The 17,149-nt window shown below is 43.2% G+C and overlaps 1 protein-coding gene across 1 annotated transcript in view; it reads right to left on the bottom strand.

The window, feature by feature from the left end:
• Positions 1 to 231: 231 nt before the first annotated feature.
• Positions 232 to 17,149, bottom strand: part of LOC145407800 (uncharacterized) — an 81,611-nt gene continuing 64,693 nt past the window's right edge. The window contains exon 3 of the mRNA XM_080278662.1: positions 232 to 369. Within this exon, the coding sequence (XP_080134788.1) occupies positions 232 to 369 (138 nt within the window). The remainder of the gene's footprint in view (positions 370 to 17,149) is intronic.

Below are 17,149 nucleotides of genomic sequence, written 5' to 3' on the forward strand. Positions count from 1 at the left end.
AAAATTGGAAAATTGTTTATATCAATATTTTGTTAAACTACTGGCAAGGCGTCGTGTGACCTCTTCAGCTTTGCATCAGCGATGGAGGTAGGGGGGTGGTGGGAGAGAGAGGAGGGTGAGGTCAGGTGGTTGTGAGTTGTGAGTCGTGTCTCACACTTTGTTTGTTTTCTATCTTGATAATGTAGACTCAACTGTACACTCGTAGACTGGTAGGCTTGTAGACTCGTAGGCTTATAGACTCGTAGACTCGTACTCTCGTAGGTTTGTAGACTCGTAGACTCGCAGACTCGTGAACTCGTTCTTCTTGCTGTATACTCGCTTGTGATTACGTGATCGTAGAATTGTAGTTTCTTGATTGTGTACAATTTGCTGTAGAATTGAAACTGATATTGGTTAGAGTCTCGCCTGCTTTTGTAGAAATTCACTGTAGATTCGTAGACGAGGTCCGTACGTGTGCAGCCGCCATATTTTGTAAGAACTTCGTAGGTGCTTGTAGTGAAATTTTGTAGATCAGTTAAACATATATTAGCCTCTTAATTCTTGTAATAGGTGAGTCTTGAGTTTTGTTTAAAATAATTAGGTAATTGAAGAGCAGGAGGAGTTAAAGATGAATACAGGGAGCTGAACTTGATTTATTATCTTCAGAGAAAATCTAAATTGAGCAACGTATAATACAGAGACTTATTATACTAAGTAAGTCTAGTTGGACCCCTCTTCTTAATCTCCTTCTCCCTACTACCTTCCGTTTCTATGGCCTGTCTCCTTCTGACCTGAAAATCCTACATTCTCATTTTAGCAGGGGTTGTTTCACGTGGAATAAACTGATGTGAAGTTTCTAGAAGCCTGTGTGTGAGTATGTGTGTATGTATGTGTATGGTCACAAGGTGCTTGAGTTAGAGTGTGTAAGCATGTTTACCTTTGCTCGATTCTCGTTGACACACTACCTATCTCATCCCCTGACTTGCTGCTTCCGGTGTATTGTCAATATTTCCTCACTTAGAGTTGCAAGCTCATATTCCGTTCCCAGGCTTGCCTGGTGCTCTGTCTATCTATCTATCTATTATGAATTGTATTTATAATATGGAGTCCTGACACTCTCACCTTCACCACTTCTACCCCTTCTTGCACACAATTACCAAGCGCACAGTACTGGTGAGCTACATTCACCTCATTCACATCCTTTATCAAAACCTCACGGAAAATTTTATACCTATCTCAGTCTGAATACACCTTTTAATGTTATCGTTCATGTCTCTGGCTTTTGTAACACAGCACTTATAATAATCGCCAGGTATTATCATGGCCGTCTGGGGCGATTTAAAGTCTAGCATGAGAAGTGTGTATATGGGACAGACAGCAATATGGCATACACAACAGCAAAGAAAGGGAAGGAAGGATACTCTCTGTCGTTTGGGGAGGAGTGAAGAATGACTTAAAAACAATCCTAACAAGGGATAGCCTGAATTTTTGCTCGTGAAAGAATATTAAAGCAGTAATGTACAAACACCTGATGGAATTTCCTCATGTTGACCTGTGTCGAAAAAGGAAAGATAAAGTCGAACGGATGGGGAGGAATAAAAAAAAAAAAAAAAAATGTTAGCAAACCTAATCCAGGCAGGGAATTGTTCATGAACTTTTGCTCGTAGCATTACATTCAGGCAACAACTGTACAAACAACTACTGCAAATTGATCACTTCCATCTGTCGCAAAAGGAAGGATGCCGTATGATGTTCGGGGAGGACTGAATGGTCGTACAAATAGTGCTGGCAATAGAATTTTTTGTTCACTTTTTCTCCTGACAGTAGATTCAGGTGGCAACGGTACTGTGCAAATGCGTATTGTAAATTTCTCACATCTACCTCAGTCACAGTTCACCTTCCAACGCTCCACCAATGCCTTCATCCGCATCTCCACTATTGCATCACAAAAAACGTTCACCAAAACAACAGAAGAGAACAGAACGAAGGAACGTGCACGCGGAACGGCCGGCGGGTTATTTTACGTGTGGCGAATTTCACCAATTTTACGCGAGGAAAAATACGAAAGCAGTGACTGAATTCCTCACCAGTGCGGACGAAAAGGCACGTCAGCATACATGGGTGCCCGAGGATATCTGATGGCGTCTGTCCTGCTCGGTATGGGGATGTATTCTCGATTTCGTTGCTCCTTCTCCTTAGTGACTTAATTTTGACGTGACATTTTATTAACGGCTTTGAATTTTTACTGGATGAAATATTTAAGAAAACTCGGTAAGAAAGAGATGCCAGGGAGCCTTCTAGATGAACGAGAAAACGGCCCCATGTCAGCAGAAGAACCGGAAAATCGCACGAAAAATGACCACACACTTGATGCAAGGGAAAAATTTCAAGGAAGCAATATGTTCCCCTTTCTTATTTTCCAGGGCTGGCTGTGATTAAGGGTAAACACTGGCAGGAAAGAAGCTCAACATTCCAAACGACGACGGAAGCGGAAAATGTCGCTGAGTGATAGAAAGCGATATGCACGCGAAATGACCGGAAAAAAAAAAAAAAAAAGGCAAGTGTCAAGGGATATATGACAAAGATTATGTAACGAATATTGTCTATCTATCTATCTATCTGTTTGTCTGTATTTATGTATACATAGACATACACTTTAATTCCGGAAGGGGTAGCCACAAACGAATAGTCTGCTTGTCACCCTGTCTTCCGCCAACAGGGTACCCTTTCTCCAGCTCACATCCCTCTCATATACCTCTCCATCCCGTCCCATCCCTCCTCATCCTCGGTCTCTCCCTCCCCCTCTCCCCTTGCACCTCAACTCACATCCTCCCAGTCAAGTTGCTAATTCTCCATTCTCTAAGGCCAAACAATGTACGGTACTTCTAAAGGTTCCCAACGAAAATAAAGGGAAGAACTCATTGAAATTAGACCGTCACCAAAGCAAAAGGTCAAAGAAAGTGAAAGAAAAAAACCCACTGAAAAGAAAGCATATCTTGGAAGCTAGGGCGGAGATTGAGGCGAGGAAAGAAATCGAGAAGGGGTCACACTCGGAAGATGCAACAGCCAAAGTGAATGAAGAGAAACCCTCCAGTCAAAGGGAATGACAAACGAGGTTGGAAGGGAAGGCGAGTAAGAGGAAGTGCTCTGAGACTGACAGCTTGTTGTTGTAGTTGTTGTTGTTGTTGATGTTGTTGTTGTTGTTGTTGTTGGTGGTGGTGGCGCTGTAACCCTGGCCTCAACTGAACGTGAACCCAGCGAACTGAAAGGTGAGGCTACCCTTTTCCTGTAGTCCAGCATCCTCCTTTCTGGGGATAGGGAGGGATTTGAGGGACGTTTGTATAATCGGGGAGCGAGATCGCCCGGTTATATCAGTGCCACCACACGAAGGCGTCCCTCTTCAGCAAACGAGAAAAATGAAAGCCAGTGAACGGAACAGCAGCGCGAAGAGATCATACTCCGAGTCTGAGTGTGAGATGATTGGCCCAGTGATAAGAAATAACAGAATAAGCGAAAAATGAAAGCCAGTGAAAGCAACGGCTAAATAAAGAGAAATGACACATGACACTTAAAGCTGGGGACGGGGAGAGAGAGAGAGAGAGAGAGAGAGAGAAACTGCAGACTAAAGCACAGAGTAACAATTACTTTATCTATCGTTTTAATATGCCACACTCTTCTACCTATTCTTTTATATCCCCATCTCTTCCCCCAGTACAGTATAAAGCTCGTTCCTTCTTACACGCCGTTCCACCACATCGCGCTGAACGGCCCTCCACATCCAACTATCAGGTAAGAGGAAGCGGCGTGAAAGAAGGAAGGAAACAGTTGCTGGTAAGATATGGACCGCCACTGCAGCGCCTCACGACCTTGCACTGGCAGCGACGGGAAGCTTAAGTGTTATAGCCAGTGTGAAGAGGAGAGAACCATGGGTCACTCTTTTCGTTTGGAGGACGTTGTAGAAATTTTTGAAATCATAAAAAATCATTTCTAATTTTGGCACAACCCTTTGATTTCTGTGACGTATTTTTTTTTATATCCTATTTTTTCCACTTCCAGACTATGTTATTAGCTTAGGGAAATTTTCTAACAGCAGGGGTTTTATGTTGACTTTTAAAAACCTCTTAACTGCTAGAGATCCTTCCTAAAATAAACAAAAGTGTCTGGCGATAGTTTGAGTAAAACGAAAATTACCTCATCGGATTTCAGGGGTTAATGTCGGAGTGGGTAATGCAACAAACGGATGAAGCTAAGTGTCTATATTGATGAATGTGGGTGGTCATCTTCCATTTACTTGATGTAGTGCTACCTTCGGGTGACTCTGCACAGATTTGACAAGCTCTATCGTTTTCTGTATTCCAGAAGATCATTTTCTACTCAGGATGGCTGTCACATCACCAACAAATGGACGTCAGGTGGTCTAGTGGGTTAAGGTGCTCCAACCAAATGTGGCCGATATGGCCTTAAGTTCAATGGAGTGTTAGGACTTAGCACTCTCATACTACATTTGTACTGAATAACCTAACCCGCGGCGCCTTCTGTCCCAATAAGTCAGTCAAATATTATATGATGGATGGACGGATGGATAGTTATGATAACACCTTCATCCTTTTAATTTCACATCTCATTCAATATCCCATAATTAATTCCATTCACCTCATTAACTCTGACATTTATATGGCCAGTTGTGTACATGGGGGACTGAGTAGCCTACAGGTCACCTCTTGTGCACTAATACCCACCATGTATATTACGATACACTAGGTTTATCACATACAGAACTAGTGTAATGGCATAAGCAATGGAGGGAGGGAGGGGAGGACCACTCTATGGGATCTTCCGTAAAATTACTGAAAAACATAGCCTATTAAAGTACCCAGATCCCCAGATAATTTCCTTTAACAACCAAAATCGAACCCACAACCACACACACTCTACCATCCGAACTACCACCATTCTAGCCACACCACAGCCATCCTAATGCTCAGTTATGGCCTTGTGTTAGGGGCTGGACGTGAGCCAGACACTGCCTCTGTACTCTCAGTCTACGAGATGTTCACTCTACCTACCTACAGCAAGTCCGGCTTATTTCTAAAACACACACACACACACACACACACACACACATACAATGTATTTTTGCAATGTTTTATAGACAGGTAAACAGATGCAGTAGATAGATATGAAAAAAAAAAATCCTATGCCGAGTAGTTGTTCGGAGCATAGAGGTGTGCAGGCGGAAAACTGGCGACAGTAACAAACGCTGCAAAATAAATCCCCACCAGTACCATGTCCCTTGAGTTAGCAGTCAGTCCGGCAGGTTAAAGTAGTGTTATGCTTCTGTACTCACCATTATGCGAGTACTTATCATTCTTTTTCAAAGCAAAGAAGGCAACAAGGACTACAAGCCTTTAATGTTACCGTACTGTTCCCTCACAAAACAAATAAAACATGTAAAACCGACTCACAAACAACACAAACGAAAAAGCCAGATACAAGATCTCTTCATGTGCATGTGCCTGGACATACTACGTTTTCAAGACTAGAGGCAATAGGCTGTAGGAAATACATCATTTACCCATGCATATTACAAATTACGTATATACCGACACCCATGAACTACCAAAACAAATACCACATTGCAACCAAAACTCAGCTACCTTCTATTAGAACTCCCAGCCACCACCACACGAAGCATCGCTCCAACTCATATCTCACCTACCGATATACAGGGTTATCCGTAAATACCGCTTGTTACTTTCAATAATCCATCGACCAAACACCTACACCTACATCTACCAAGTACTGGCAAACCACTTACCAGTCTCTACCATACCGACAGCCACCTACCAGTGCACTCCAACCAATTCATCTCCCATCTACCAGCCTACCACAACCACGTCACCTACCAGTCAATACCAAACTGCCTACCAATCACTACAGTATCACCAACTACTACCAATGCACTCCAACCAGTTCATCCTCCATCTACCAATATATACCACAAACAAACCTCAACCATATTAACTACCACATAAAAAACAACCTACCCATACGCTCCTACCAAGCCAAACCACAACCCTCTTTATTCTCCTATCCCTATGTCGCTGTTAGGACTATCTCATTACAGTATTACTATCATATCACGCCTTCATTTGATGCCCACAAAACAGCAACTATTTATATAATCCCTATTTATGTATTCCCGCTGCTTTCACGGTCGATTAATCACTCTTCCAAGTATGGCGACCCTGTTTTTTTTTTTTTTATCCCCTTCTAATCGTTCGCCCGTAATTAAAGTGGAGGGATGTTGGGCAAGCCTTTGAGGTGTGTGTTCAAGGCTACTGAAGAGGGTATTAGCTATAAGAGATGCAGGGGATGGAGAGATGCTGGGGAAGGAGAAATGCTGGGGGAGGAGAGATAATGGGGAAGGTGGGATGCTGGGGGAGAAGAGATGCTGGGAGAGGTGTGATGCTGGGAGAGGTGGGATGCTGGGAGAGGTGGGATGCTGGGAGAGGTGGGATGCTGGGAGGAGAGATGCTGGGCGAGAAGAGATGTTGGGGGAGGAGAGATGCTAGGAGGAGAGATGTTGGGGGAGGAGAGATGCTAGGAGGAGAGATGCTGGGCGAGAAGAGATGTTGGGGGAGGAGAGATGCTGAGGGAGGAGAGATGCTAGGGTAGGAGAGATGCTGGCTGAGGAGGGATGCTGGGGAGGAGGGATGTTGGGAGAGGATGGATGTGGGTAGGGGAGAGATACTGTGGGAGGAAAGACGCTAGGAGAGCCGTTGATGCGTGTGAAGGTGCTAGGATTGGTAAGATGTAAGTAGCACAGAGGGAAGGCTTATGTGTGTGTGAGGAGCGATGCGAGAGGAAGGAAGGGAGAATGGGTGGGGGTAAAGTGGGGTAAGCTGAGAAGGACCTAAAAGGAAAGGGAGAAAGGTGGGAAGGAAAAGGTAAAGTTGGGACGGAGAGGTAAAAGGTGGGAAGGAAAAGGTGCGAGTGAAGGTTAGAAGGAAAGGATAAAAGTGGGAAGGAAATGGGAAGAGTGGGAAGGAAGGGAAAAAGTGGGAAGGAAAGAGTAAATTTGGGAAGGAAAGGGGAAAGGTGGGAGGGAAGGGGGAAAGGTGGGAAGGTAATGGACAGTAAGAAGTAGAACAGGATAGCTGATGGAAGCAGAGAATGAAATGGGAGGGAAATGAAAGACAGCAGATGGAAAAGGACGATAACTGGAGAAAAGAAGGTGTAACTGAAAAAAAAAAAAAAAAACGTAAAAGACAGGAAGGTAATTTATGATACAGGTGGGAGGCATGGAAAGTGAGGGAGGGAAAAGTGGGGTAAACTGAGAAAGAATTACACGGAAAACTGAAAGCTGTGAATGGATATGGAAGGATGAGGTTGAACAAATTACTTGGATAAGTATTAGTGCTGCGCATGAGAGGAAGGGAGGGGGAAAGTGGAGTAAGCCTAGAAGAATATGGGAAGGAAGACATAAATGAAACAGCGAGAGAGGGCAGAGGCTGGAGAGGGATTTGAAGGAAGAAATGGGAGGGGAGGCCTTGGTGTCAGTGCTGGGGTTACTGAAGTGGTATTAACGATGCAAGTCAAAGGTAGGGTAGGGAGAAGTGAAGTAAACCTGGAAAGGAAGGAGGAAAATAGGAAAGATGGAAAAAGCACAGGATGGAATGGGATTTAAGTGAAGAGATGGTGGGGAAGGCTTTGATGCGTGTCTTAGGGGCTACTGAAGGGGGTATTGATGATTCGAGTGGGAGAGTGGGTCAGGGTGAAAGCTAAATTATTAGAGCAAATGACACAAGTGGCCTGGTGGAACGAAAAATAGAAAGTTAATACAGACGTCAAAGAAAGCAATGAGATAAAAAAAAAATAAAAAAAAAAAGAGCGCATTATCAAACTTCACATGAACGAAAAACACACAATACCAAATCATGCCACCCCCTTCCCACAAGACCATCAAGTTCAATCACTCATGCATTCCACATTCTCTTTCACCAATATTCATTCATGCGCTACACATTCATCTCATTTATAGTCAGACTTGCACTCCATACCTTTATTTTCATGTGCAGCCCGTCTTGCAGTCCACAAACTTAATATTTTTGCATTATTTCATCTTTATATACGTTTTTCTTTTCCTGGCTGTGAGGGTAGCTGAATAATCCACACTCTTCTCATTAATATTCAGTCGTGGAATTCATCATTTACATCAGCTACCAGTCATACAGTCCACGAATTTTCACTCAAAATAAATTTATATATTCTCGTACATTTTTATTTTGCTTAACTGTAAGGATGATTGAATAATACGTTCATTAATATATGGAATCCACATAATTTTCATTTATTTATTTACAAAACCAAATATTTTTCACCTTTTGCACTATTTTTATCTTTTTTTAACGGCCGCTTTTTTATCTTGTCAAGTGTGAGGGTGGTTGGATGATAGTTCAATGGGGCATGTAATGCAATGGTGTCCGGCAGGAGAAGGGTGGAGGAGTGATGGATGGTGTTGTGAGATGGGGTGAGGGTCCCTTGTGGAGAAGAAGGAGGAGGAGTGGGGGAGGTGGAAAGGGGAAGAGGAAGAGGAAACCGAAAGAAAAATGTGGCTAAGAAGAAAGAAAGAAATAAGAGATGGGAGAAAAGGAGGATGAAGAGGAAGAGGAGGGGAAACAGAAGTAGAAGCCCGGAGCTAGGCTTTTAGACATTGATGGCGAATGTGACCAGACGCAAAAAATAAAAAGAAATGAAAGAAAAATATAAAAGCTTTGTAAAGATTGGTTCCAAGGGTTGGTGCCACGACCCACTCAGACGATTTTCATCTATCCGCGCCAGTCTCCCTAATTTATCTGTGTGTGTCTGTGAGGCGGAGGATGAGTCCACCCTTCCAGCCCCATCATCACAATTAACGAACCCACTCCAGACCTCTCCAGACCATTCAAGCCCACTCCTGAACACAACCAACCCACTCAAATCCACCCCATACCGAACTAGACCACAACCAGCGCACTCCAACCAATTCAGATCCACCCCACGCCATGCCAATTCACTCCAACTCAGTCCAGACCACAACCAACTTACTCCAGACCACAACAACCCATCCACATCAACACCAACTCACTCCAAATCACAACCAACGCACTCCAACCAACCAAGACATTCCAGACAACAACTCACTCCAGACCAGCAGCCAATCCACCCACAACGCCACCGACCCACCCATTCCTGATGCTTTCCGCCTATCTGCGCCAATCTCGCCAAATTCTGTGTTTTCGGGCGGCATCTTATGAGTCCACCCTTTTAGCCCCACAGTCTTTACCAACACTCGCCTCTTTCGTCTTTTCTTGGCTTCTCCAGTACTCTGATTGCATTATTTTTCCCATCGCCGGAAGAAAAATGGTGGCAGTTTTTGTACAATGATGTCTGTTGATATTGCCAGACGCCTTCATCTCGGAAGGGGTGGCCACGAAGGTATCCCCTCCATTTCACCCAGTCCTCTGTCATCAGGCTGCCAGATCTCCAACCTACACGATTCCTGTTATATTTAACTCGGACGCCTCTCGTAGTAAATGAGGCGAGGGCGCAGCATTTTTCGCTGATTAAAGTACCCACAATGTTTTCTTGTCATATCGCCTTATTCATCATCATCATCATCATCATCATCATCATCACATCGTCATCATCATCATCATCATCATCATCACCCTCCTAAAAAATTAAACAAGACCCAGAAGCAAGAAAAACAAAACACAAATAAGAGCGTCCCTGAAATGATTAATCCTAGTCTCAGCCTCAAAAAGGAATGGGCACGGAAAATAAGATGAAAAGCACATTAAATAAGATTAAATACGCGTTCGCCGTCTCCACCAGCAATCTCCTGCAGACGCTGATTGTCCTCTGAAACAGTTACATTGGTTAGCTGTTATCCCAGTGTATTGTCTGTCATGGGTTTATTGGGGTTAATTGTAGTTTGTGGAGTCATGTGGCGAAAATAGCTAAAATTACGTATTGCCGACGTCCACATCCCTCATCATCATCATCATTATCATCATCGTCATCATCACCATCACCATCTTCATCACCACCACCATCATCATCACCACCACCATTACCATCACCATCACCATCTTCATCATCATCACCATCACCACCACCATTACCATCACCAACATCACCATCACCATCATCATTCACCATCATCATAATCCAATCCTCAGAATTAAAGGAGCAAGACATAATACAAATATGAAAAAGAAATAATAAAAGTGGGGAAACTATCAGCAAAGTGCCTAACCAAATAGAACAAGTACCCATTGACGCATCAATTAACCTTCAAAAAGAATTGCACAATCTTACAAAAGTCTGAGAACGAAAAAAACGCAGGAAACACCAAAGCAAAATAAGTGAGGTTGTGGTGAAAGGCAGTGGGAAGATACGAAACAGAAAGAGACGAGATTTACGACAAAAAGACGAAAGAAAGAAGAATCGTATGAGGTGAGAGAGAGAGAGAGAGAGAGAGAGAGAGAGAGAGAGAGAGAGAGAGCAATTTTCAGGTACATTAGTTGTAAAGAAAGGCATCAAAGGAAGGGAAAAGAGAAAGTTAATAAGATCTGGCCATTTTCCTCAGTCTTCCCTCAAAGCGGGATTTTCTGGAGACTCCGGGAGGGGAAAAATGGGTCAGAGAGAGAGAGAGAGAGAGAGAGAGAGTACGGTGAATTGTTAATGACTTGCAACAATAAGGTAATTCAGAGCAATTATGAGGGTGAGGTACTGTTCTTCCCACTGTACACAATTATTACTATTTATTAAAAACATTATTCTTTCAAAATCATCATCATCATCATTATCATCATCACTCCTCTTCTCACCACAAGACTATGTGATAGGAATTCCAAAACAGGAACAGGAAAGAACAATAATATCATCATCATCATCATCAGCATCATCATCATCACGTCAGTTCCCATACTCTTCATCTATAATTCCATTTCCATTGTTATGTTGTTTTTTGTTCAATTCCTGTGCTGGTTTCTTGTGAGCTTTCTCCGTCTCTTTCGTGTTCCCCTTGTTCACTCATTCTTTGTCTGCCTGCATGTCTGTTTATCTCAATATTTGTCTCGCTCTGTCTCTCTGTGTCTGCCTGTCTGTCTCTCTCTCTCAGCAGTGTACCAAAAGCTATTCATGCATCGAGTCGCATTCAAATGTGACTTGTCTTTTGGTTTCTCCCTCTCCCTCCGTCGCTCTGGATCTTTTGTTGCTTATTTTTAGTCTGGTTCTATTGTTACCCTCGCCTTCCCTCTGAGCGTCGACTCTCTCTCTCTCTCTCTCTCTCTCTCTCTCTCTCTCTCTCTCTCTCTCTCTCCACTGAGAAATTGCACGGGATTTGTCTTTTGCTCTGCTCCCATGTTTTCCTCTTTACCTCACTTTTACGTTGTTTTCCACTTGTGTTTTCGCCATTCTCTCTCTCTCTCTCTCTCTCTCTCTCTCTCTCTCTCTCTCTCTCTCTCTCTCTCTCTCACACACACACACACACACACACACACACACACACAACACTTAAACCTATAGGCATTAAGGACAATACAGTTATTGTCGTTACTAAATCTGCCTCTCTCTCTCTCTCTCTCTCTCTCTCTCTCTCTCTCTCTCTCTCTCTCTCTCTCTCTCTCTCTCATCTGTCTGTGTAATTAAGGGCTTTATTCCATAATTCTAACTGAACGATATACGTTACCTAATCCATTGAACTAATCACTACATTAAGAAAAACATTTTGCATTTTACATAAATAATTAACTTTTTATAACTAAGAAAAAAAACAAGGTGCAGTATTATATAACGTGAATATACTCTGAATACTAATTAGAAGCGCTGGCAATTAAAGTTCATCATATGTCTGTGATTAATTAAGGTGACTGTGACCGTGAGCAGTACCATCATCGTCACCACCACCATCATGACAAGTACCATCCCCATCACCATCACCACCACCACCACCACCACCACCATCATGATCATCACCATCATAATCATCATCATCATCATCATCGTCACTCTCACCGCTACCATCATCATCATCATCATCATCATCATCGTCACTCACCGCTACCATCATCATCATCATCATCATCGTCACTCTCACCGCTCAGTCATCATCATCATCATCAACACCATTGCAGTTGCTCTTAATATTCTCACTCCCTTTCTCTTAGGGAAAAAATTCAGACAACCTAATAATGAGCAAATTAGGCGCCATCAGGGACTCTCTCTCCATCTCCATTCCCAACGAAGAAAATTGTAAAATGGTTCGCTGATTTAAAGCTCCATTAGTACCTCAGTTTTGTTTATGGGTTCACGTACAGGCATTTTCGTAACACCTCTTCCTTAGCGATTTTGTGTGTGTGTGTGTGTGTGTGTGTGTGTGTGTGTGTGTGTGTGTGTGTGTGTGTGTGTGTGTGTGTGTGTGTGTGTGTGTGTGTGTGTTTTCACCGTTTCAACATATTTATTACTGTTCGGTGGCCCTGACCATTGCTTTTATCACTCTAGAGTAATTATTGCTGAATGAATGAATGAATATATGAATAAATGAATCAGTAAATCAATCAAATATTCAGTTGTCCTGCAGCGCCTCTTTCATGAATTTCAACCATTTCAGGACGTGGGAAATCATTACTGTTTTATTATTGTTGCCACCAAAATCGATTATAATATATTCAAACCAGGGGTGTCTTCCCGTCCCCCAGGTTTTAAGCTATTGAACTGCTGGGATGTCTTTTATTCTAATTTAAGCCATCTCCTGACCAATTTATTTAGTTAAGGATAGATTATTGGAACTGGAGGGATTAGATATGGTCGTAATAAGCTCTATCCATTCATGAGACCTTTCCTAAGTTAAATAAATGTATGTTGGCCAATTAAATAAATAAATAAATAAAATAAATCAATAGGACATCATCAGGATCCATGGGTCTAAACACGATGAAATAGCTGATAAAATCCCAAGCACACTTTTCTGCCTTCCTCTGACCTCCTTGTAAGCAAATCTCTCGGGGGCGTCTCGTCTCAACAGAGAGGGCAAGGTTCGGGAAGTTAGCCTATTCAGTTCGGTTAATTCATTACATTTTTGCCATTTCTTGGTGTTATTCAGCTGAGGATATATTATTCGAGCTGAAGAGATTAGACTAACTCTGAATATTATATCATTACCACGAAAAGCCTAAATTGAATGATATGGTCTGACGGCAGTAAGAATAAACTAAATGCGGACGTCACCCAGACTGAAGGAGTTACTGAGTAAAATGTGTTGTAAAGTCAAACGCTCACTTCTCCCTTTAACCTCCTGGTGTGCAAATCTCTCGAGAGCTTCCCGAGGTCTAGAAGGCAGAGAGAGGGGCAACGTTTGGGAAGTTGAGGCAAGAGAGGAAAGTTGGCAAAACACACACATACGCCTCAGAGGTTCATGAGGGTGAAACTGAATTAGTTGCTGGTGTAACCCTGGAGTTAGTGACTGCTGGAGGAGGAAAAAAGATATGTGTAGGAGAATTAGCTTTGTTGTGAGTAATTTTTAAGACCTTCCATTTCATTCCCTCCACTGTCTTAAACGCTTCTATAAACCATCTTGCACACTTATACACACGTCCAACAAAGACTTCCCTATCCCCTGAAAGGATGATGATAAGGAGGAAGATAAAAGTACAGGGCAAAGGGCAAGTTTGATCTGAGGTCCACCGGGTGTTATTCAGATGAACCCGGGATAACAACAACAACAAGAACAAAAACAACAAAAGCAACAACAATAGCAGCAACAACAACAACACGTCTTCCTCCTCCATCTTACATCCAAGTATGCAAATCTCTCGGCTGCTTCTCAGGGTCAACACAAGGAAGGTCACACACGGCAGGGCAGGTGTTTTTCGTGATCTGGACGTCAAGGACCGAGAGGAGAAAGTCGGCATGAAAACACACGTACACTCTCTGGAGGTTATGCACTTCACTTAGATGACTTACAGAGTGACTGACTGACACACACACACACACACACACACACACACACACACACACACACACTCTCTCTCTCTCTCTCTCTCTCTCTCTCTCTCTCTCTCTCTCTCTCTCTCTCTCTCTCGGTTAATATGAAGGACCATGGACCACTTTTCACTGGAATCAGCTGGGAGAAGTATCAGGGTTGTAGGTATAAATAAAATCCCTCCCCCCAATACACACATGCTTTTTCGTCATGTTTCTCTCTCCCATCCAAAAGTGAGGCATGGCTGTCGAAAATGTCTCCCCCCCCCCTCTCGAAAAGACAAACGCCAAAGAATAACTGTTTCCATAATTCACACGAGCGAGAGAAAGATGGCGCGTAATATGACTAGGGATTGATCTATTGTTGCGTCGTGTTAGGCAGTGACGGTGAGAGAGGGGATGGGGGAGGGGATGACGGGAAAGGGGAGAGAGGAGGGAGAAGGGTGAGGGGGAAGAGGAGTGAAAAGGGGACGAGGAGGGGGAAGGGGATGAGAAAGGAGGATGGGGAAGAAGAAAAAGAGAGGATAGATAGGAAGGGGGGGGAAGACATAGGGAAGGGAAGGCAGGGAGAGTGGGATGTGAGGAAAGGGGATAAGAGAGGAAAGAAAAGGGGGAGGGGGAGGAGAGGAAAAAGGGAAGGGAGGAGGGGAAAAGGAAAAGGGAAGGGGGAATGAGAAAGAGAAAGGAGGAGGGAAGAGAAGGAGAAGGTAAGAGATGAAGGAAGGGATAAGCAGGAAGGGGGGAGGGAGGGGGGAAGGGGAAGCAGGGGGATGGAGCGAGGTGGTGAGATGGGGAGGGAGGACAAAGCTGTGGAAGATTTGTGCTTTGAGTAAGATATATTTTGTTTTCGACATTGCTCTCATCCTTCAAGACAGCTTTTTTTCTCACTTGTTTGTCATGGCATACTCTTGTGTCTTTTTTTTTTCATAATTTTTTTCCTTTAAGGCAAGACTTTCTCCATTACTCATTTTTTGTCAAGGTTTAATTTCTTGTTTGTGTTATGATTCATTAATTGTCCTATTGTTACCCTTGATAAGCCTGTTACATAGTTTGCTTGAGAGTTTTTCCTTTTTTTTTTTTTTTTACCACTAGCAGTTCGGACAGAAAAGTACAATGTGTTGATGACAAAAAACAGACACGGTAACGGTCAGACCAATATTATCCCTTGGAAGATACAATGCGGAGACAGCAAAAGAAAGGAAGAAAAAAGCAGTGGAGAGGAGAGGAGATAAGAACAGATGTGAATTGAGATGAGCAGAAGAAAGGCAAGGAAAAGAGCAGAGAAAAGAACGGCAGAACAAAAGCAGGGAGAAGATTAAAAGCAAAGAGAAGTGATCAGAATATCAGGTAAGAGCACCCCTCCCCCCCTTAGCCTAGTGCAGGTAGAAGAGTAAAAGCAAAGAAGAGAAAAAGAGACCAGAATAACAGATGAGAGCTGCTCCTCCCCTAGGCCTAATGACATACGAGTATAGTAATATTTATATGATTTGGCCCTTTGCCCTGTACTGCCTCGCCGCCCCCAGACCCGCCATCATCCAGGCTTACTCCAGCATTAGGCAGTGGCAGCAGTACACCCACACACTCTGCCCCACTTTAATGGCACGTCCCCGGCCATCACTTTCACCGCCACTGCAGGTATTATGCGTTTCTAGCATTCTGAATCTTAATAGTTAATACTGATTTCTGCTGGCAGTATTGATCAGGTGACAGAAAAAGTGAAATCGTGAAACATATATTAATTACTAAGGAAACACACTTTTATGGCTGTTGTAAGTGGCATACTTTGTGTACAAGCCATATTTTTCATCATACTGTACTTACAACGGTGATAGGAGTTCGCACATATAAATCTAACTTTACATATAAATACATATTTATTTATCAATTTCGAAGTATCTTAACCACTTGGAATCCAACAGATTATCTCATATCATCACCATTCTTTTGGCCTTTTTCCTATCTAGAGATGGATGAGGACACACACAGCAAACAAACATACATAAAATATATCCAGGTAAATTTCACGTTTACCATCGAGGTGCTGCCAAAGTTATGTTTTGTGTGCAAAGGACACATCCATTCCACCGCTCCTTCCACATAATCCACCCCCCCACCCATCCATCCACCCACCGCTCCATCCACATAGCCCCGATACACACACACACACACACACACACACACACACACACACACACAATAAGTAAGCAAACATCATGAATATTCTGCAAGCTACTGAAGTATGTCATTTGTATGCACCGATCTAAATCTCTGGAGTTCTTGTTGCGATTATTGTTGTTGTTTTGTTGTTGCTGTTCTGTTGTTGTTCTACTGTACTGTATTGTTCCTCTACCCACGCATATTGTCCTGATGATTTTGAATTCCTTGCGCTGTAACAGGACTGCCCTCCCAGGTGCTATTCAGAGCTGGTTCTATGCTGGGTGTTATGCTACTTACGCTATATTGAGTGTTGCGATAGTGTGTGTGTGTGTGTGTGTGTGTGTGTGTGTGTGTGTGTGTGTGTGTGTGTGTGTGTGTGTGTGTGTGTGTGTGTGTGTGTGTGTGTGTGTGTGTGTGTGTGTGTGTGTGTGTGTGTGTGTGTGTGTGTGTGTGTTCGTGCGTGCGTGCTCGCGCGCGCTCACCTTGCAGAAAGGCTTACAAAAGTGAATGATGGTGTAAGGACGTTGCAGTGATGGCTCGCGCAGTGATGTAATGGTGATTGTTGGAGAGAATGGTGGAATGATGTTGCAGTGAATGATGGTGTGACGCTGCTGTAAGTATTGGTGTAGTGGTGTGATAGTGTTTCTTGAAGTGCACTGTGGTGTTGTGATGTACCAGGGAAGTGTGGTGTTTTAATGTACCGACAGAGGTGTTGTGCTGGTGTGGTAATCCCTGTGTGATGCTGTAACCTTTGAGTAACTCTTTGTTGCAACCATCCTGCAGTGCAGTTGATATCGTGCTGTTGTTTGTAGTGATAATATTTGTGTTGATATTGCTGGTGGTGGTAATGGTGGTGGTAATAGTGGTTGTAATAGTGGTGGTAGTGGTGGTGATAGTGGTGGTGGTGGTGGTGGTATTAAAAGAAGTGGATAAAAGTGCGGTACATCAAGAAGAAAAATGTTGAGGAAGAATTAAAAAGGAT

This window comes from Coenobita brevimanus, chromosome 74 (genome assembly GCF_032717465.1).
Source record: "Coenobita brevimanus isolate Jiangsu-jjx chromosome 74, ASM3271746v2, whole genome shotgun sequence".
Taxonomy (NCBI): Eukaryota; Metazoa; Arthropoda; class Malacostraca; order Decapoda; family Coenobitidae; genus Coenobita; species Coenobita brevimanus.